We start from the raw sequence: 23,387 nt of genomic DNA, 5'->3' as shown, positions 1-23,387 counted from the left end.
GGCTAGTAACCCCTTCTCCTGTATAAATTGCTAAATTTAAAAAGAGAAACTTTTGTTTTTCTTTCTGGGCCACCCTGCCTTGGTGGGATACGGCCATTTTGTTGAAAGAAGAAAGAACTGTTTTCATAGTAATTTATTTGCATTACTCGTATCACAGTCGCTAGCATACATTACAGCTATTAATTTACTACCCTGACAGTGTAAAAAATATTCAGTCTAATATTCAGAAGCTCTGATATCTCGCATTTGTAAATAAAACCCGGGTCAGCCAAGTGTGGGTGGGCGGGAAAGGAGCAGCATTGGTTAGTGATTGACCAGTGCCTCCAAATACACTTGGAGAAGAAAAGCTGTGGGGTAGTTGGTGGGATCTTGGGTGGGTGGACAGCCATTTGGTTTGAACTGAGCAGTACTGAAATAGATAAACTTAATGAGATAAATAAAAAATGATATTGCACTTCATACTCATGTTTTTAAATGCTTTTCAGCACCTTTTGTTAAACATTTCAACCATTTGTTTCACTTTGTTTTCCCTTGTTTTTACCTGACAGCTGCTACCTTGCCAGGGCCTGGCTAGGCCCGGGATCCAGGAGTAGAAAAACTCTTGAAACTCGTGAAAAGTTTGCTCATAGCTTAAATTTCTTTCTTATTGCAATCTTCATTGCTTAAATGTGAAAGCTTTTTTTTATCTTGATCTGATTGTTGCTTTCACCTCATGGATGTCAGTGTATTTTAAATTCCTTTGGTAAACCTTATACAGTAATTTGTACAAATTCACAAAATTTGCAAATTCCGGTTTATTTCTCGTGGATCTTCCACAAGAAAAAAAATTATGGTGCTTCATTTTTTTTATGATACTTATCTTGTGTAGGCATGATGCATGAACTCAAATGGAATTTTGTTGTAAATTTGCTGAGTAGATTTACCACAGCAAAACCTCTTAATTTTAATTTTTACTTTTAATTGCTAGAAATGCTTTGCCTTTCTAAGAAACTACCCATCTACTAAAACATTGTAAAAGTACATATCTTCTTGGAAAATGAAGATTTAATTTATTTCATTTAAATGTCAGTATTAGTGAGGTTAGATTAATATTCAAAAAAGCAACCTCAGGAACACATTGAAAAGTCAAATCATCGAGTATAATTACCTCAGTTGATGCCTCCACTGTGAGCTGTTTTCTCTGGGCCACTTTTCTTTAAAAAATAAAAATATAAATTCGTGATTATACTAATGAAAATATTCACTGTCCATTCTGTGTTAACATTGTCAAATTATTTTTTAACTACAGTACATGTATTTGTTCTATGTTTATCATTGATAATTTTTTGGTATTCAGTCCCTTGTGTAAATGCTTTAAGCACATATTTTTAATACACATTTATCAAGACTGATAACTTTAGCACATCAGCCACTTCTCATCAAGGCATTGAATGTGTATTCACCATTCTTAGTTGTCTTTCCAGAAGTGCACAGCCACAGACATCATGATTCAGATATCAGCATCCTCTTCAAACCCAGGTTTTTAATTGGAAATCATCCATAGAATTTTGTTGAAAATGTGATCACTTTTTTCATCTGTCTCTATTCTTGACATTCTTTCTTGACCCTTTTACTGTCGTGATCTCCAAACTGAAGTGCAGACAGTGTCGCAGTTTTTAGAAACAAAAAATATCTTCTGAAATAGTCGAGAATCTTTTCTGAAGTTAATGACTTAAAAAAATGCTAGATTTGATGGAAAACTTGTGGAATCATGCAAGCGCAAATTAGGCAGTTTGAGGGGAATTTACGCATCAACGATTTTATTGACTTTGAGTCCTATTTTAAATAAATTCCAGTGCTCAATTTGATTCACTTTCTAGCCATTTCACTAGTATACTTTCCATTCTGATGATTGGACACAAAATAACCCATATATCTCTCAGAACTATCCTATAAAGTGCACAGATGTTGGTAACTTGGCCACTGTGATGAATGGATTTGAAAACCGACAAGTTGAAGAATTGAGACACTTATGCAACATAGGGGAATCTTTATTGAAGAAATGTTTTGCCACACAGTGGCTTCATCAGTCTTATACCTTCGTGCTTTGTATAAGACTGATGAAGCCACTGTGTGGAAAAATGTTTCTTCAATAAAGATACCCATATGTTGCATAAGTGTCTCAATTCTTCAACTTGTCCACTTTACAGAAAATTAAAGAATTTTAATTTATAAATAGTCCAAAATAATCACTGTAGACATATCAGCTACTAAAGCAACCTTTCCTCTGTTCATTAATCACACCCTCAGCCTTCTATTGTGTATCACCCTCAGCCTTCTCTTGTGTTACACTTGCCCTCCATTTTGAATCTATCATCACTAAAAAAAAAAAATGATCTAAGTTTTGCCCTATTTCTTAGATAAAATATGTTCAAGAAAGATTGGTCATAATTTAGGGCATCCCAATAATTGAAGCAGACCTAGTAAAAATCCCATAAAACAGAACTGAAGGGGCAGGAGGAGCTCTCTGCCCTTTCTCAGGAAAATTTTCAAAAATCAAATATTTCCACCATTTTGAGCTCTATTTCAACTTAGTTCTGGTCTGAAACCAACCAAAGTCATCTCTGCTTCAGTTGTATTTCTTTCATCCTGTCAGTTGATACCAAGAAACATCAAGTAAAACCATAAAAAGCATCCTAGAAAGCACCTGAAGTTGCCATTTTAAACCAAATATGAGTTTAGAAGTTTACTTTTTCTATCATGTACCATGGGCAGGATTTTTTTACACTGCACTCTCACCACACAGACCTTTTCTTTTATGTCTAGGCCAAAATTTACTGCTCACAGCTTATTTGAGGGAGCTGAGCTTTTTTTTAGCTCTGTGAGCAATGCTGCATCAGTGATGTAGATCTATATAGTGACAGTGTCAGTGACATACGTATATCTATGTGGTGATGTGGCATCAGTGACGTAGATCTATGTAGCGATACGGTGTCAGTGATGTAGATCTATATGGCGATGCGGCATCAGTGATGTAGATCTATGCAAGAGACAAGGAAAGGGGCTAGTGACACTAGAGCTGTATATAATAAAAATATGGCCTCTGAAACATAAAGCTAGTCAGTTTGAAACAAATTAATATACCCATGGACAAATTTTATTGAAATACACTATTTCAATTTTATCTTGAACCTGTTGCCACATTTCTTGCAAATTTAGAGGGAGCACCGATTTATTTTTTTTGTTTTTTTCATTTTTCCCATCAAGATTATCTTTTATACATTAGGATATTGTTACATATTCTGTTGACCTGATAGTATACAGAATCTTTGTCTTGTGCATCACTGCATTTGTCAATGTGTACACAAGATGCTGCTGAGACTACATGTTCACTTAATCTTCAGTTATTGTCCCTTTGTTACTCTTCTCTATTCTTAATATTGTCTGGTTCTAGACTATTTTGATCTCACTTTTTCTGATTAAATATTGGTTTCTTTGTTTCCCATTTGGTTTTTATGACGCTTCAAGTGGATTTGTGTAGTGTACACCAAAGTGTCACACACATCTTCATATAGTATACTGTATCTTTATCTGCTAGGTGGGGCTAAGTGCTAAACTCAAGACTTGGTAGGTCCAGCATTGAAAGTTAGTGTTAAGCTTTAGTTATTACAGATAAAGTATAAAGAACCAGATTAAGATAATTAGATAACCAGTTTATTGTAATGTTAATATATAAAGTGCAGTTGTCAGTGGATTTTTTTCTATAAATTCATATATTTATTTGAAAGTGTAATAATTATATGTCAATTTAGTCATTTGATCAAATTTTGCAAGTGTATCGCATAGGGATTTGTTTCAATGGTAAATTAATGGTGTTAAATTACCCTTTGTCAATAATTGAAGAAAATTAAGTGAAGTGCATGTGTTGACAAGTGAATGATGCCATATTGCGACCCTTGACATTGATTATTCAGGCTGAGGTGGTCCCCCACAAATACAAATCCAAGATTGTTAACGCTGGAGGAGCTGTTAAGCGGCGCAGGTCGTGTTCACTAAAGGTTCTCTCCCAACACATTGCCAAGCGTTGGGGGCACCGCTCTACCCAACCCCTACCAGCAAGGGTGGGTTTGATATAAATAAACAGAATTATTGATTATGAGTGACGAAAACCCACGGTCAATATTGTCGCTAGCATGGTGGTTGCTGTTTGTTGTGTGTGTCGTTTGTGTTCACTATTTGTAGAAGTTTGCTTATTGAACACCAATTTGAAGAGGAGTTGGGTAGGATGTGTTTATGAAATTTTGATTGTAACTTTATTATATTCGTGTCCATTGCTACTCAACATTTCATCCACTGTCACTTTTTTCTTTAATTTTATTTTTTTTTCTAAAAACTTTAAATAAAATTTTAATTAGAGTGCAGAGCAGGTGACTAGCTAATAGGTTTTAGAATGCAGATGAACATGTTCTTCTGTTATACCATTTACAGGCATCAAGCTTTGCATACAAAATTTGTATGAACTATATGTACAGTATTTGTGTATATGCATGTATATTTAAATGTGCATTTATGTGTATGCATGCATAAGTATGCACAAGTTATGATCAGACATAGTAACTGAATATTTTGTATAAACACAAAGGGTTGCAAATATGAAATTTATCAGAATGCATGTCCAGTGTTCTAGAACTCTGCTCTTCAGTGGATGTTGCATCATCTTTGTATAGTTCTTGTATATTTTTTTGCAATGCCTCAGAGAAGCAGCGTGAAAGATATTCTGATTGATGGAATGAACCATAGGAATGCCTGCGCTCTCCTTCCATATATGCAGACAGGAAGGAGATGCTTAGACACACTTGGTGGTGCTGAGTTCTGAAATGATGAGCATGCACGTTCATAATGCCTTTCATTTTTGCAGCATACAACATTCACATAATTTTGGAGATAAATGATTTACAATACCAACAAGATGGAAAAAGAAGTACAAATGCAGTATAATATGATCCTTTATTGACAACATTTCACCCACACAGTGGACTTTATCAAGTCACAGACAGATCTACCCAGAGAGAGAGAGAGAGAGAGAGAGAGAGAACGAGAGAGAATGAGAGAGAGAGAGAACGAGAGAGAGAGAGAGAACGAGAGAGAGAGAACGAGAGAGAGAACGAGAGAACGAGAGAGAGAACGAGAGAGAGAACGAGAGAGAGAGAACGAGAGAGAGAGAACGAGAGAGAGAGAACGAGAGAGAGAGAACGAGAGAGAGAGAACGAGAGAGAGAGAGAACGAGAGAGAGAGAGAACGAGAGAGAGAGAGAACGAGAGAGAGAGAGAACGAGAGAGAGAGAGAACGAGAGAGAGAGAGAACGAGAGAGAGAGAGAACGAGAGAGAGAGAGAACGAGAGAGAGAGAGAACGAGAGAGAGAGAGAACGAGAGAGAGAGAGAACGAGAGAGAGAGAGAGAACGAGAGAGAGAGAGAGAACGAGAGAGAGAGAGAGAACGAGAGAGAGAGAGAGAACGAGAGAGAGAGAGAGAACGAGAGAGAGAGAGAGAACGAGAGAGAGAGAGAGAGAACGAGAGAGAGAGAGAGAGAACGAGAGAGAGAGAGAGAACGAGAGAGAGAGAGAGAACGAGAGAGAGAGAGAGAACGAGAGAGAGAGAGAGAGAGAGAGAGAGAACGAGAGAGAGAGAGAGAGAGAGAGAGAGAGAGAGAGAGAGAGAGAACGAGAGAGAGAGAGAGAGAGAGAGAGAGAGAGAGAGAGAGAGAGAGAGAGAGAGATAGAGAGAGAGAGAGAACGAGAGAGAGAGAGAGAGAGAGAGAGAACGAGAGAGAGAGAGAGAGAACGAGAGAGAGAGAGAGAGAGAGAACGAGAGAGAGAGAGAGAGAGAACGAGAGAGAGAGAGAGAGAACGAGAGAGAGAGAGAGAACGAGAGAGAGAGAGAGAGAACGAGAGAGAGAGAGAGAGAGAACAAGAGAGAATGAGAGAGAGAGAGAACAAGAGAGAATGAGAGAGAGAGAGAACAAGAGAGAATGAGAGAGAGAGAGAGAGAACAAGAGAGAATGAGAGAGAGAGAATGAGAGAGAGAGAACGAGAGAGAGAGAACGAGAACGAGAACATGCATGTACAGGTGCTCCTTGTCTTAAGATCGGGTTACATTCCGATGCACCCAGCATAGGTCGAAAATATCATAAGTCACTATAAACATATGGTATGATAAATAAGTAAATAAATAACTACTGTCAATGAATAAGCAAATAAACAAATAATTACAGTAACTAAATACCAGTATTGTAAAGTAAGTAAATGAATAACAAAGAAACGCACAATACCGTGACTGGAATGATACACACATAACCCGCACATAGAAGAGAGGAGCTGACAATGACGTTTCAGTCTGACTTGGACCATTTACAAAGTGTGACTTTGTAAATTGTAAAATGTCGTCGTAAGCTCCTCTCTTCTATGTGCGGGTTATTTGTGTAAGTAAATGAATAAAAGTTACAGACTTGCTGCCTTCATGCTGGGTAATTATCTTACGTTTCATCTCCAAAGTAATTGCTTTTGCACCATCATAGTCAAAATATCGTAAGTCAAGGAGCACCTGTATATGGGGAGCTTAGAGACATAAGGTTCAGGTTAGGAATGGTAAAGTTGATGGATGAGAAGTGGTTAGATTTGAGGACCCACCCAGCATGGGCCAGTAGGCCTACTGCAGTGTTTCTCCATGCTATGACCTGTTGCCATGTAGGATAACAATGATTTTTCCTGGCAAGAGGATCGTCTATGTTGTAGAAGCCATTTTTCGGGTGATGAGTGATGATTCCAAGATCCTGTCTCTCTGGGTTTCTTCTTCCTTGGCAGTGAGCTGTGCATCCTTAGTTAATTCAGTGGGAATTTTGGTGTAAAATACCAGCATTCAAGTCCATTCTGCTGGTGCATTGGTGATCTAAAATGTGTTTACAGGTCTCGGGAAGTTTTGCCCACATATATTTGGTTGCAATCATTGCAAAGGATTATGTATACCCCTGAAAAGGATTGAAGCTGGTGGTACCCCTTTCTGATAATGTCTTTGATTGTAGTAGATGCAGTGGTAGATATTTGGTATTGGAAAGAATGTTAGAGACGTGTTTGGCAGTGAAGTTAGTAGGGAGGACTATATCTGTCTTCTTGGCGGTATCATGTTTAGGCACATTGAAGATGTTGTGTATGGTGTTTACCTGGAGAGAGAGGGGGTCAACGCCCCCGCAGCTCGGTCTGTGAGCAGGCCTCATGGTGGAACAGGGCCTGATCAACCAGGCTGTTACTGATGGCTGCACTCAATCCAACGTACGAGGCACAGCCCGGCTGGTCAGGTACCAACTTTAGGTGCCTGTCCAGTGCCTGCTTGAAGACAGCCAGGGGTCTATTGGTAATCCCCCTTATGTATGCTGGGAGGCAGTTGAACAATCTTGGGCCCCTGACACTTACTGTGTTCTCTTAGCGTGCTAGTGACACACCTGCTTTTCATTGGGGGGATGTTGCATCGTCTACCGAGTCTTTTGCTTTCGTTGTGAGTGATTTTCGTGTGCAAGTTTGGTACTAGTCCCTCTAGGATTTTCCAGGTGTATATAATCATGTATCTCTCCCGCCTGTGTTCCAGGGAGTACAGGCTCAGGAACTTTAAGCGCTCCCAGTAATTGAGGTGTTTAATCTCCGTTATGCGTGCCGTGAAGGTTCTCTGTACATTTTCTAGGTCAGCAATTTCACCTGCCTTGAAAGGTGCTGTTAGTGTGCAGCAATATTCCAGCCTAGATAGAACAAGCAACCTGAAGAGTGTCATCATGGGCTTCGCATCCCTAGTTTTGAAGGTTCTCATTAGCCATCCTGTCATTTTTCTAGCAGATGTGATTGATACAATGTTATGGTCCTTGAAGGTGAGATCCTCCGACATGATCACTCCCAGGTCTTTGACATTAGTTTTTCACTCTATTGTGTGGCTGGAATTTGTTTTATACTCTGATGAAGTTTTAATTTCCCCATGTTTACCATATCAGAGTAATTTAAATTTCTCATCATTGAACTTCATATTGTTTTCTGCAGCCCATTGAAAGATTTGGTTGATGTCCGCCTGGAGCCTTGCAGTGTCTGCAATGGAAGACACTGTCATGCAGATTCGGGTGTCATCTGCAAAGGAAGACATGGTGCTGTGGCTTACATCCTTGTCTATGTCAGATATGAGGATGAGGAACAAGATGGGAGTGAGTACTGTGCCTTGCAGAACAGAGCTTTTCACCGTAGCCGCCTCAGACTTGACTCTGTTTACTACTATTCTTTGTGTTTTATTTGTGAGGAAGTTATAGATCCACCTACCAACTTTTCCTGTTATTCCTTTAGCACGCATTTTGTGCGCTATTACGCCATGGTCACACTTGTCGAAGGCTTTTGCAAAGTCTGTGTATATTACATCTGCATTCTTTTTGTCTTCTAGTGCATCTAGAACCTTGTCATAGTGGTCCAGTAGTTGGGACAGACAGGAGCGACCTGAGTGGCGATCTTGCTTCTTAGGACACTTACAAAGATTTTTATGATATGGGTTGTTAACACTATCAGTCTGTAGTTCTTTGCTATTGCTTTACTGCCCCCTTTGTGGAGTGGGGCTATGTCTGTTGTTTTTAGTAACTGTGGGATGACCCCAGTGTCCATGCGCCCTCTCCATAGGATGTTAAAAGCACGTGATAGGGGCTTCTTGCAGTTCTTGATGAACATGGAGTTCCATGAGTCTAGCCCTGGGGCAGAGTGCATGGGCATGTCATTTATTGCCTGTTTGAAGTCATTTGGTGTCAGGATAACATCAGATAGGCTTGTGTTTACCAAATTCTGTGGCTCTCTCATTTAGATCTTCGACTCTCAGTCTGGAATCTGCAATCTGGAATCTGGTGTCTGCAATCTCTCATGAAGTGATGAGGATAGTGAAGCTTAGGAAATACTTGTTTGTTGAAAGAGCTTTCTTCAAGGAATTCACTGCTGTAGATATGGAGGACAAGCAGGAAGTCTATGATTACACCATGTTTAGTTTTGGTATTGTGGTGTGAGTAGAAGTTGGTTGGTCAGTTTTCGGTAGGCTTTAAAACAAAGCTCGTGGTCAGTTTTGCAGAGAACATCAAGGAAGTATCATTGACGTTTTCTAGCAAAAATTGGATTGAGGGCTTGACCTGGTTGAGCTTATGTTGAAGAACAAGAATAGTGAAGTGTCTAGGAATTATGAGTATGCCATCACCATAACAGAGCCAGGTGATGGAGGTAGGAATAGCAGAGGAAAACTGCTCAACTTTGAGATGTTCCATGTATAGGTTCACCGGTACATCACTAATTGGGGAACCCATAGGCACTTGAAAAATCTGTTGAAAAATATAATTTTCAAAAGAGAAACTTGTAAAACCAACACATAGCTCAACAAGGTTTATAAAATCACTGGCTGGAGCAGGAAGGTCGAGGGAGTCATCAATTTTCCAGTGCAGAAGATCAGTGACTTGTGTTGTGAGTATCTTGATAAACAGGGATGTCATGCCTTTAGAATGAGGAGTCCTGCATAAAAAAGTTTTGGCTAGGGTGTCTACTTCATTTGTTGTGAGAGGTTTGTAGGTGTCGTGAGTTTTTTAGTAGATGATCATTTTATTCATGTAGTTATTAGTGTTCAAGATAATGACACCACATCCTTTATCAGCAATGGTGACTGATGCTAGAGTTTTCTAAAGTTTTGAAGGCAGAGATGTAACAGAGGTAGGACGAGAGAGCTGCGTATGTACACGGCTGCTGAATGGATGACTTGAAAAACGTGCATGTTTTACACCAAAACTCCCACAACCATTTAATTAACTAAAGATGTACGACTTATTGCCAAGGAAAAAGAAACCCAGAGACACAGGATCTTGGAATTATCATTCATTTGCATATCCAACAATTTCAACCAGAACAACAGCTTCAATATAGCTGAACTTCTTGCCAGAAAACTTTTGTTATCCTGCATGCAACGAGTCATAACATGGAGGAACACTATAACTGGCCTACTGGCCCATGCTGGGTCCGGTCTTTCACAGATCCAACCTGTTCTTAGCTATCAACTTCAACATTCCTCACCTGACCCTTCATGTCACTGTGCTCACTATATATATATTTTTTTTTTTTTTTTTTTTCAACAAGTCGGCCGTCTCCCACCGAGGCAGGGTGACTTCTCTCCCCAGGTAGCTCTTTGTGACTTGATAAATCCCACTGTGCAGAAAAAAGTCACTAAAGGATCACATTATACTGCATTTGTGACTTTTTTTTTCCTCCATTCACATAATTTTTATGTACAGTCTTTTTTTGATGCACTCCTGACTGATATTCTGACATTCATTTATCATCTTTTTGTATTTGTATTTTCCCACAGGATAATTCATATAAGAGGTGTTGTGTCCTACAGTTTGAACCAAAGGAAAGTGGCAAGTGTCTACATTTCATGTATGTTTAGTGTTCATATTGTCTTCTTTCAGTCATCTTTCACTCCAGATATCCAGATGACCAAATTTATTTATAAAAACACTTTTGAATCTGTTATTGAATTGATGAAGTTGGTAAGTGGACTTTTGTAGATAACAGACTTAATGTTGTTCAGTATGGAGTATTTTTTTTTTTAGAATCTTCTTGCCAAATAATGGAGCTTTTCAATCAGGTTAAAATTAAATATATGAGGTTGTATTCACTACCATATTTCAGTCATTTTTAGCATACCATTAATGATGATAAAAACTTGTATAATCATCATCATTATATAATCTGGCTTCATAGTGGTCTTGCAGTAGTCACACTGCTATATCATATTGCATCCATCAATGGGTCTAGATCAGGGATGCACCTTGTCATTCATCAAATATAAAAGAATGAAAAATAATCTTTGTTGTGGATGGTTTACAAGCAGAGTAAACCCAGTGGAAGGTATTTAGTGACATCCGTCAGTGGTAATTTGATTCTTCACATGAGATATCAAGGGTGGCAACATGTGACACTCGAAATGCAGTTCGTGCATCCCTGGTATAGAATAAGGGAGCAAAATTAACACTGTATTTTAAAAACTGCTATCCATGAAGAAATAATGCATGTATATTGTAGCTAATTTAATGACCATAAATGGTATCCTTAAATATTTGATAATTGCAATACAGATATTTCTCTTCAGCATTTGTCTGAGTTTAGCATGTGTAACATTGTCAAATGTTGTTGATGCATTAAGAAGTAGAGAAAGAACACAGCTGCCTCAGGATGTAAAATACTAACTGGCTTTCATAAATGCACACAATTAGAATATACTGCTTGTTATTCACATATACTGTATATCAAAACTCATGAAATTGTTACTTAATGTGTTGACTACAATAGATCTTTAGTTAAAAGAAAACTGTAACTATCTTCATTATATTTTAGGTACTGAAATCGGTATATTAATTGCAGATGGTAATTTAGTTTTGGAGTAAAAGGCAGAAAGACACCAAGACAGGTGTGTAAATATTTGGTGAAATATAGAAAGTTTTTGTTATTGATGATTATAGACCATGGTGGCTCAGAGAGATAAACATACCCCTTTTGATCATCTTTTTACATGTAAACCTGGAATGTCTGTGTACCATGCAATGGCTCCCCTAAATTAAATCATGTTTGAAAATACAGTGGAAAAAAGGGCTTATAGTGGTTAAGGGTTTGTGACAGCCCAAGGAGCCTAATACACGAGATATTAATCCCAGAACTTGGGAGTCAGATGTCTGCTAGGCAGTAAATCTTTCTCTCCTAGTCAGTGGTGGGAAGGCAAAAAAGCTGAATCTAGAAAAGTATGGTGGACATCTGGGGGTCAAAACACACACTATCTTGTGAAAGAAGGAAGGACAGTATCTGTCCTGAGAGGGTGCAGGTGTGTTTGAGTAGAATAGAGGCATGGACAGCAAAGCTGAAAGTGGTCTATGGTCTCCTCAGCAGTGAGACACCAGTGGCAATGCATGCTCAGATGCAGAGGCAAAAAAGCTATCTGCTGCCTGGTGAGAGTTGGCTTATCCACAGGTATGTCAACAGGGTGTTGAATCCTCACAAAGTAGTGTGCCTGTGATCACAGGAATTATTAGGAGTGCACAGAGCCTGAAGCTGATGAGTGTATCTACCCCTTATTAGTATTGTACCAGAGCCAGCAAGCCTCCCTCCTGACCCTAGAGAAAAACTGTTTGGCTCAAGGTTTGATGCCTTGAGCCACACAGGGAGGCCACTCTGTCTGCTGTCTCATTTCCACTGATAATGATGTGAGCCAAGAAACATCAGAGAGCTGGGGTGGAGCCTTGACTAAAATGGAGAGAAAGGAGCATGCTGGAGGGCACCGAGACTGTGGTCAAGAAGAGGAAAGATCATCTTGGGAAGGCTGGACATTCATGAAGATTACTTCTACCTGCGTGTGTAGTTCAGTGATAATGCTGGAGAGGGTTTGTCGTATGGAATTGAGCTAATCTGTCAGTACAGTGTATTTTAGAGACAGCCTTTGCTTTCTGCAAATAGAGGTATGGGCAATGAATAGCAGGAAATATATGTAGGTGACTGGAAATTCCTATGGGAACCATCTGTTTAGATTAGGAGGCAGGATGCTTGCTTTAGATTTTGTTATTACTCATCTGGTGGATATTGTTGGCAGATGCACAACTTTCTGCAGGTAGCATGGGACAGATGCCTCTGTAAAATCAGCCTATGGGGATGGAGAGGACTAGGGGTGTGTGTCAAGCCAAAGAATTGCCAGATTCAAACAGTGTAGAAATAAAAACAGTATGTAATGCAAGGTGGTGGGAAAAAATTGGAAAAGCACATTAAATAGACATAATGCAAATATGTCAACAGATTGACCAGTGAAAGACTAGGTGAATCACTGAATAGACAAGGGAGGGAGTATACGTGTAGGTAAGTGGAATGTTAAGGCATCTGTGGAAAGGAAGAAGTTTGTCAATAGAGGCAAAAACAGGAAATGTATCAGAGTATAGTGTTGCCCTACACATACATAGGGGTGAGGCATAAAAAGATAGATTTTATTTCTTTGCAAAGGTTACAGTGTGTAATTACAAATTTTATTTGTTAAGTACAAAGAAAGAAGGGAATGTATGAAAGTATAGTGGTATATGGGTGTGAAGCTTGGGTTGTAAATGCTGCAGCGAGGAGGCGGTTGGAGGCAGTGGAGATGTCCTGTCTAAGGTCAATGTGTGGTGTAAATATTATGCAGTGAATTCGAAGTGTGGAAATTAGAAGGTGTGGAGTTAATAAAAGTATTAGTCAGAGGGCTGAAGAGGGGTTGTTGAGGTGGTTTGGTCATTTAGAGAGAATGGATCAAAGTAGAATGACATGGAGAGCGTATAAATATGTAGGGGAAGGAAGGCGGGGTAGGGGTCATCCTCGAAAAGGTTGGAGGGAGGGGGTAAAAGAGGTTTTGTGGGTGAGGGGCTTGGACTTCCAGCAAGCATGCAAGAGTGTGGTAGATAGGAGCGAATGGAGACAAATGGTTTTGGGACCTGATGAGCTGTTGGAGTGTGAGCAGGGTAATATTTAGTATGGGATTCAGGGAAATTGGTTATTTTTATATAGCCGGACTTGAGTTCTGGAAATGGGAAGTACAGTGCCTGCACTTTAAAGGAGGGGTTTGGGATATTGGCAGTTTGGAGGGATGTGTACATATGTAATTGGGGCCCTGATATCATATTCTATATGGAGTTTATTATACATGTATTTCAGGTCACTTTTTACATTGTATCTTTATATATGCTTCTAAACTCTTGTATCTGGGTGCGTCTGCAGCAAAAGCAGTGATTATGTATGAGTGAGGTGAAAGTGTTGAATGATGATGAAAGTATTTTCATTTTGGGAATTTTCTTTCTTTTTGGGTCACCCTGCCTAGGTGGGAGATGGCCGACTTGTTGGAAAAAAAAAAAAAAAAAAAAAATGCCGCTGTCATGCTGGGACAGTTCAGGTAGACTAATCTGAATACTTAAAAACTACTTAAGTCTAGATAAGATAAGAGTGGTTATCTTTTTAAGAAATGTGTATCTTGATAGGTATGTGCTTCTAAGCTGTTGTGTTCTGAGCACCTCTGCAAAAACAGTGATTATGTGTGAGTGAGGTGAAAGTGTTGAATGATAATGAATGATAATGGGGATTTTTCTTTTTTTGGGTCACCCTGCCTCGGTGGGAGACGGCCGACTTGTTAAAAAAAAAAAAAAAAAAAAAAAAAAAACTAATACGAGGTAGTCAGTTAATTTTAAGCCTGCCTATAATGCTCTGCATACAAGGGGCTTTTGGCATGCACACCCAACTACTATAATTCCTTGTACAACTATGTATCATGTTCGTGTAAAATTAATTTATTATTATTATTAATCTTGAAGATGCACATAACAAACAACATTACAAATAATGGTTCAAATAGTACTATTTTATGAATGAGCAGATGTTTTAATAAACTAGAAGTCATATAATATTTGGGAGAGTTGCTTCAAACCGATTAGAAGTTGTTTTGGTTAGTATTGAGAGATGAGATGATTTTTAAGCATAGCCCTAAATTTGTATGTGGTCAGGGGATCTTTTGCCAGTTCAGGTAGTGAATTCCAAATCTTCAGGCCCTTTATGCGAATTGCATTTTTGCATAGTGTGAGACTGACATAAGGGATGTTTAAGAGTGCTTTGTGCCTTGTATTGTGACCATACGTTCTGTTGCAGCTATCAAGAAGTTTAAGTGGAGGGTTTATATTGGAGTTTAATGTTCTTTATATATGGTAGGCACAATAATTTGAGTGTCTTGTATATTTAGTAGGTTCAAGCTTTTTGAAAAGTGGTGGGGTGTTCTCTCTGGCACAGTTGATCATCATCATCTGAAAAGAAGCTTTTTGTTGGGTTGTTAAAGGTTTAAGGTGGTTGGCCGTGGTTGATCCCCAGGCACAAATACCATAGGTGAAGTAGGGATGTATGAGAGAGTGGTATAGGGTAAGGAGTGTTGTTTGGGATACATAGTACTGTATCTTGGAAAGGATTCCTACTGATTTAGAAATTTTCCTGGACACAAGCTGGAATTTTTTTTTGACACATAAGCCATTTCCCACTGAGGCAGGGTGACCCAGAAAAAAAGAAAGAGCCCCAAAAGAAAGAAAAAACTTTCATCATTCAACACTTTCACTACCACTCGTACATAATCACTGTCTTTGCAGAGGCACTCAGATATGACAGTTTAGATGTCCCACTAAACTGCTAATATCTCAAACCCCTCCTTTAAAGTGCAGACATTGTATTTCCCATTTCCAGGACTCGAATCCAGCTAACCGGTTTCCCTAAATCCCTTCACAAAATATTACCCTGCTCACACTCCAACAGCTTGTCAGGTGCCAAAAACCACTAGTCTCCATTCACTCCTATCTAACACGCTCATGCACGCTTCCTGGAAGTCTAAGCCCCTTGCCCACGAAAGCCTCCTTTACCCCCTCCCACCAAGCTTTTCGGGGAGAACCCCTACCCCGCCTTCCTTCCCCTACAGATTTATATGCACTTAGTCATTTTACTTTGTTCCATTCTCTCTAAATGACCAAAGCACCTCAACAGCCCCTCTTCAACCCTCTGACTAATACTTTTAGTAACTCCACACCTCCTACTAATTTCCACACTACAAATTCTCTGCATAATATTTACACCACACATTGCCCTTAGAATATACCCTTAAAATATGCTGGATATGAGAATGAAATTTAAGATTACAGTCAAGGTGAAGACCTAGAAATTTACCCTTGTAATTGGGGAATCATTTATCGATATGTTAAGTTGGATGTTTAAGGCTCTTTCCAAACAGCTTGAAGTAGGTTTTTAAACATGGTCTTTAAACATTGCTCTGACAAAGTGAATATCAAAATGGTATACAATTCTGACAGGATGGTATGTAAGACACATGGGCAAAAGTTAGGCAACTTTATTCCAAAATGTTTCGCCTACACAGTAGGCTTCTTCAGTCGTGTACAGAAAGTAGGTAGGAGCAGTAGAGATGTGAAGACGACGTATTCAGTCCATCAACCTCAAATCTACGAATTTAAGGGTGATGGACTGATTACATCGTCTTCACATCTCTACTGCTCCTGCCTACTTTCTGTACTCGACTGAAGAAGCCTACTGTGTACGCGAAACGTTTCAGAATAAAGTTGCCTAACTGTTGCCCATGTGTCTTACCTATCACCATTGACCTGACAAGGAGGCTGGTGACCATGGAGTAGTTATTTTTGAGATCAGTGTTTGGCATGAATATTATGCAGGGACTAAACAGAGTAATTAGACAATGAGGGAGTATGAAAGATACTCAAAGGGTGCTCCTCCCCTTACTTCAGTTGAACCTGATTTCCCCAGGTACTGTGACTCCTAGGGGTTAGTGCTTCCCTTAAATATGTATACTAATAGTTCAGTGGACAGAGGAATGTTTGTTGAGATAATTTGGCTTTTTAGAAAGGAAGCAGAATAGGCCGACCAAATTGGTGTAAAAATCCAGTGTAGCTAATATGAGGGTTGTCTCTGGAAAGGTTGGTGGGGGGATGGGGGGGGCTGAAGAAAGTTTTGAGTGGTAGGAGCTTGAACACCTAGTTTGCATTTGTACTTTACATGTATTAAATTATCATTCAGTCTCCCTCCCTCACCCAGGCTCCTTCCCACTGATCCTCACTCTGCCTTCCTCCCAAAAAGCACAAAAATAATTTCTGGTCTATTTCTCAGTGCCTGGGTGTACTCACTTTGCCTGCTTTTCTTTCAGACAATCTCAACCTTTAGTACTGACACATACACTGTGACATACTGACTTTATATCGGTATGTCACAGTATGCTAACTTTGACTTTCCTTGTCAATTTGTATGTTCATTTTATCGCATTACTTTGTTTTACCAATTACTCCCCTAGTCTTGCAGCACTTCATGACCAATATGAGTTTAACACATTTGTGACTAATAATCATAATGAATCTTAGGTTGTTAGGATGTTACACTGTTAGGGACAGTGTGAATGATACAGCTTTTAAGTGGTTTTTACTCTAGATGTATTGATTATATGCAAAATCTCTTCATAGGCTCCCTGAGAAAAATATGACTTGCAGTTCTGTGAAGATTTGGCAGATATTGGTGCATTTGTCATCCAAGTATTCGAGGACAACATATTCTGTGTACTTGAAAATATTCCATTGCGACTTTTCGTTTAGTTCATGTGTTTTGGTTGAAATAAAAATTAAGCAAACTATTCTTGTTGGTGAGCTTTCTATGAACCTGGAACCTCAATGTATGGTCATCAGATTTGTGCATTAAAATGTCTTGGAAGGGGATTTTGTCTTGATTTCTTCTTTCAAAGTAAATTGGAAGACTTGCTCTACTCTGTTTAAGGTTTCCACGTAGATCTGACATCATCCTTCAATAGATGACTGTTGAAAAATGCTCCTCACAGCTCCTCAAAGTGTTTATCCACTTCACATAAGGCTTCCAATAATTCTTTCTATTTGCTTTTCCTTGTTCTACCGTGATCGAACGCAGCATTCATACTGGTAGTTCTTTAGATTTTGAGGAGGTTCTCTGATCCTTCTTTATCAATCTAGGGAAATTTATGCTGAGCTCCAGTAAGGGTCATACCAGAGCTAGGTTAGTATGGGCACCATTTGGGTCTCCAGCCTATACAGTGGACCCCCGCATAACGATTACCTCCGAATGCGACCAATTATGTAAGTGTATTTATGTAAGTGCGTTTGTACGTGTATGTTTGGGGGTCTGAAATGGACTAATCTACTTCACAATATTCCTTATGGGAATAAATTCGGTCAGTACTGGCACCTGAACATACTTATGGAGTGAAAAAATATCGTTAACCGGGGGTCCACTGTAGTTGTGCAACAGCATAGTGCATCTCCCAGTAGAATGTCATTGATGGCCTTATAACAGTTCTTGTGGAGTCTTTGACTTGGTACTTCACATTATTATTAGCTAGGTGTTACTTGTTCAAGTGCAGCATGATATAAATGCAATGTTCAAGGTCTTTCTGACAAGCAAGAGGTTGTCTTCAGCTGCCCTCTGCTATCGATGTAGGATTTTCCTCAAAGATTGTAACAAAGCCCTCTGGTATGATGCTCTGGCTAACAAGTTTTTCAGTAGTTTGGTTACTTTTTTCCTCCCTTCTTCCTCTGCTTGACATTTCCTGTCTGACCTAGATCATGGATTCCTGCTTCTATTCTTTAGCTGGTTCCTCCATATTGGTGTGCTTCAGGTACAGTTCTTAGTATACCATTAGGGCCACACCACATTTAATGCTGTGGAACAGAAGGGAGGAAAAAAAAAAGGCTAACTGAGCAAGAAAGTTCACAAAAGTCCCTTTTGGGGTCTGGAGAGGTGAGTGAAATATAAGTTTGCTGGTTGTGGACCACCAATGTTCCACTACAGAAAAATGCATTTTCCATCCCTCAAAATCATTTACACTACCTGTATTATAATCACTATTACTACAGTTATATTGCTTTATTTTTCATTGAATTTTTGCATCATTTATAAACATATTTAGTTTTCAATTCCTCCTGATTAGAAACACATCAGGGTAAATGCTGATCCTTGTTGCACCTTACTGGTGATATTATTCCTGTTTTGTTAATGTTTCCATTATATTTTCAAACAAAATCTATCATACTATATATAGTACTGTAGTATGCCTTTCATACCAACAATGTTTTGTAGTTTCTATATTAGTCTTAAAAGGAAAACCTTTAAAAAATTCCTTGAAATCTAAAAAATAGTCTTGCCATCCATTTCTTACTGAAATAATTTCTATAAGTGTTGTAGAAGCTATGTAGATGTGATATGCTCTACAGGAATTTGTTGATGGAAAAACTGAACTGTTTATCAGTCATTAGGTTTGTTTGTACTCGAGTGTTTTATCAATTTTTGGGGGATTGCTTTTTTCCAGCATTTTCACACTAAAGCTTGTTATCAAGCAGACCTATAATTCAGTGGGTTTTTCCCAGTATTTATTTCTGATAGTGGCACATATGGGTCATTTTTCTGTTTGTCTTCCATATTACTTTCGTGTCAACATTCAGTAGCATCGTCAGTTCCTCAATGGATGCTTTACTGTCCTCCATTTGATTTAACTGTTTGGAGGTTACAGTTCACCACATATAATATCCTTTTCAGTAAACACACGTTGGAATGTCATATTCACCATCTCTCGTGAGTTTGTCACTGCAGTTTATTCTTTGTATTTAGTCTTTGATGTTTAATTTGTTTTTTCTCTATCTTGGTCTTGTCCACTTGTCTTTCTTTCTTTCCACTGTAGCTTTTTCTTTGAATCAAGACCAGCAATGTATGCATATTTGTTTATATGTATACATTGCTGATGTACTGGGCATTACTATTTTCAGACTCCAGGAGGTCGTCCAGGACCCGGGCCAGGTGAAGGTGGTGGTGGAGCCCAGAGTACTCCTTTAAAGAATGTGGTAGCCGCTCAACTTCGCAAGCTAATGTCATCATGTTGTGTGCTTCGGGTGAACGATTTTTGTGTTTATAGAGTGTCAACTTCTAAGCGAAAACAAGCTCCAAAAGAATTTATCTCAGGTAAATATAGCTATGCATCACTCAGTTTTTATATCTTGTATATAATAGGTTGGTAGTAGGTTGAGAACAGCTACCCAGGGAGGCACTACCATCCTGCCAGATGAGTGTAAAATGAAAACCTTTAATTGTTTTACACTGGTAGGATTGCTAGTGTCTTTTTTCTTTTTCTTCTCATAAACATGCAAAATGACAGGTACATCTTGCTACTGTTGTACTACTAACACCTAGTGCATACTACACATAGAGTTGTGCTTGTATGTAATATATATGTATGTGTATACACATGGGAATTTCCTTGTTGTTTTTGAAGTGTTTCCTTTCAATTTCATGAGGAAGAGGAGTAGAGTTCTTACTTCTTAAGATGTGCATCATACAAAATGACTAAAATACTGGGAGCAAGGTGCTAGTAATTACCTTCTGAATTAATCACAGTGGAACCTCAGTCTTCGAATTTAATTCATTCTTGATGTCTTTTCAACAAAAATAGACAACAGTATAACACTATTATCAACTCTCCGGCTTATTTATCTATCACAATTGATCTAATATGACATAAACAATATAAATAACATAGACACATGATATACACTCTAGAATGAATAAAATATGCCATTATGTGACGAGTGGAAGCTGCCACTCCTGAAGTAAAAATAATTATCACTCTGATTATATCTTCCCATTCTTGCCCTTCTGAGGTCTTATTATAAGAGAAAACAGAGTGTTTGTGAAGCTAACTGCACTTGATTACTAGTTTCATAAGGAAAACGCTAAAACAAAAGCGATTATCTCGGATTTTTTTTTTTCCCCAAGTCAGGAGACTGGCTTGCGTTTTGGGTGAATATCTCGCAAGTAAATCAGTGTAAATGCCTTCATGAAGTTCCTACTACTATTGTACTGCCTCGCCAAGTCGACTACACGCACACCTCGCTCGTGTTTTTCTGTGATTTCATGCTTTAATTCAATGGACATCATCCTCTTCTTTTTCTCAGCACTGTCCTTTGCACTTACTTTCTCAGGACCCATGGTTAGAAAAAAGAAATTTGGCACAATAGCTGCACATAACATAAGAACAATACAAGAGAGATGCTTCCACGGCAAGGTAACCACGTGCACTGTTGTGATGTTTGCTGTGCCAACTAGTGGCAGCGTATCTGAAGCTTGCTCATAACTCAGATTTTGGCTCTCAATTCAAAGCAAAAAATTGACTGAGCGACTGCTCATAACTCGGAAAACTCGTAAGTTGGGGCACTCGTAAGTCAAGGTACCACTGGATGATAATATATTAATAATGCACTGCTACATAAAACAATGTAAAAAATTATACAGGACAGGGAAACTGTAAAAATGAATTCTACAGTGCTCATCATGGCATTATACTGGGTGAGCACCCTGGCATAGTGCCGTGTTGAAAATCAAAGGCCTACCATATAGGGGGTCTCTTTTCATCACTGCATTCTGCTGGGTAGCAGATGTTAGCATGACGTCACTGCCTTCCGCCACACTTCACAGTGACTTCTCATTGCTCACGTGGCTACCGTGGTGAGAGGAAGTCTCTCTCATCCGTCCCATCTTTCATGAAGTGTTCCCTTTGGTTTTGCGGCTATACATCTTTAATTATGGGTAAAAGGAATTCTTGAACACCTGAAACTATAGCTCAAATCATAGGGCTTCACAAAGCTGGGCACCAGACAAAAGAAATAGTGGAGAATGTTAGTGTGTGAGAGCATTCAGTGAAGAACTGGGTGCAGCATTTCAAGGCTGGTGGCGGTGTCGAGTTACCATCTGCCAAACCTTGGCCTGGCCCCTCAAAGAAGACATCTGTTAGTACCTTAACTGTGTTAAAAGTTAAGATATGAATAGATGTTTTCCTCTAGGGGCCAGGCTGAGGTTTGGCAGACGGTAACTCAACACTGCCACCAGCCTTGAAACGCTGCACCCAGTTCTTCACTAAATGCTCACACACACTAACATTCTCCACTATTTCTTTTGTCTGGTGCCCAGCTTTGTGAAGCCCTATGATTTGAGCTATAGTTTCAGGTGTTCAAGAATTCCTTTTACCCATAATCAAGGATGTATAGCCCCAAAACCAAAGGGAACACTTCACAAAAGATGGGAGGGATGAGACAAAAGTGCAATACTTCCTCTCACCACAGCAGCCACGTGAGCAATGAGAAGTCACTGTGAAGTGTGGAAGAAGGCCGTGATATCATGCTAATGGCTGCTACCCAGCAGAATGCACTGATGAAAAAAGACCCCCCCCTGTATGGTAGGCCTTGGATTTTCATCACAGCATTATGCCAGGGCACTCATGCTGCATAATGCCGTGACGAGCACTGTAAATGAAAATTTAACTGAAATACTGTACAGTAAATCCTGTCTGATGGCAATGTGTGGCATAAATACTAAGCAGTTTGGAGATTAGGAAGAGGTGCAGAGTTACTAAGAGTATTATCCAGATGGCTGAGGAGGAGTTGCTGAAGTCATTTAGAGAGGATGGAGGAAAATAGGATGACTTGGAGGGTGTTTAAATCTATAATGGAGGGAAGGCAGGGTAGGGGTTACCCTAGGAAAGGATGGAGGGAGGGGGTAAAGGAGGTTTTGTGTGCAAGGGGTTTGGACATACAGCAGGCATGTTAGATAGGAGTTATTGAAGACCAATGGTTTTTGGGACTTGATGAGCTGTTGGAGTGTGAGCAGGGTAATGTTTTGTGAAGGGATTCAGGAAAACTGGTTAGCTGGACTTGAGTCCTGGAAGTAGGAAGTACAGTGCCTTCACTTTAACCCTTTCAGGGTTTCCGATGTACTGGTACGGCTTACACATCAGGGTTATTAACGTACTAGTACGCGTAAATTCTAGCGCCTTCAAATCTAGCGAGAGAAAGCTGGTAGGCCTAAATATGAAAGAGTGGGTCTATGTGGTCAGTGTGCACAGTATAAAAAAAATCCTGTAGCACACAGTTCATAATGAGAAAAAAAACTTTGACCATCTTTTGGTTTAAATCAGCGACTTTGCACTGTATTTTCGTATTATATTTATGGTTGTATTCTAGTTTTCCTGGTCTCATTTTATAGAATGGAAGACATATCACAGAAATTGAGATGATTTTGATTGGTTTCTTAATGAAAAGTACATTGAAATTTAGCTCAAAGTAGCAGAAATGTTCGATTTTTGCCAAAGTTCAAAAGTAAACAAATCATGCCACGCGTCCAGTACACGTCAACTGGTGAGTTTACCTAGAGAGAGTTCTGGGGGTCATTGCCCCCGTGGCCTGGTCTGTGACCAGGCCTCATGGGGGATCAGGGCCTGATCAACCAGGCTGTTACTGCTGGCTGCATGCAATCCAATGTACGAGCCACAGCCCGGCTGGTCAGGTACCGACTTTAGGTGCCTGTCCAGTGCCTGCTTGAAGACAGCCAGGGGTCTATTGGTAATCCCCCTTCTGTATGCTGGAAGGCAGTTGAACAGTCTTGGACCCCTGACACTTATTGTGTTAGTCTCTTAGCATGCTAGTGACACCCCTGCTTTTCATTGGGGGGATGTTGCATCGTCTACCGAGTCTTTTGCTTTCAGAGAGAATGATTTTCATGTGCAAGTTTGGTACTAGTCCCTCTAGGATTTTCCAGGTGTATATAATCATGTATCTCTCCCGCCTGCGTTCCAGGGAGTACAGGTTCAGGAACTTCAAGCGCTCCCAGTAATTGAGGTGTTTTATCTCAGTTATGCGTGCCATGAAGGTTCTCTTTACATTTTCTAGGTCAGCAATTTCACCTGCCTTGAAA

At 39.4% G+C, this 23,387-nt stretch overlaps 1 protein-coding gene across 1 annotated transcript in view; it reads left to right on the top strand.

The window, feature by feature from the left end:
- Window positions 1-23,387, top strand: part of LOC128688472 (bridge-like lipid transfer protein family member 3B) — a 272,927-nt gene that overhangs the window by 103,711 nt on the left and 145,829 nt on the right. The window contains exon 10 of the mRNA XM_070084750.1: window positions 19,415-19,607. Coding sequence (XP_069940851.1) covers window positions 19,415-19,607 — 193 coding nt within the window. The remainder of the gene's footprint in view (window positions 1-19,414; window positions 19,608-23,387) is intronic.

This window comes from Cherax quadricarinatus, chromosome 13, assembly GCF_038502225.1.
Source record: "Cherax quadricarinatus isolate ZL_2023a chromosome 13, ASM3850222v1, whole genome shotgun sequence".
Lineage (NCBI taxonomy): Eukaryota > Metazoa > Arthropoda > Malacostraca > Decapoda > Parastacidae > Cherax > Cherax quadricarinatus.
The sequence above is the reverse complement of the archived record's forward strand: the minus strand, read 5'-3'. Positions and strand labels throughout refer to the sequence as shown.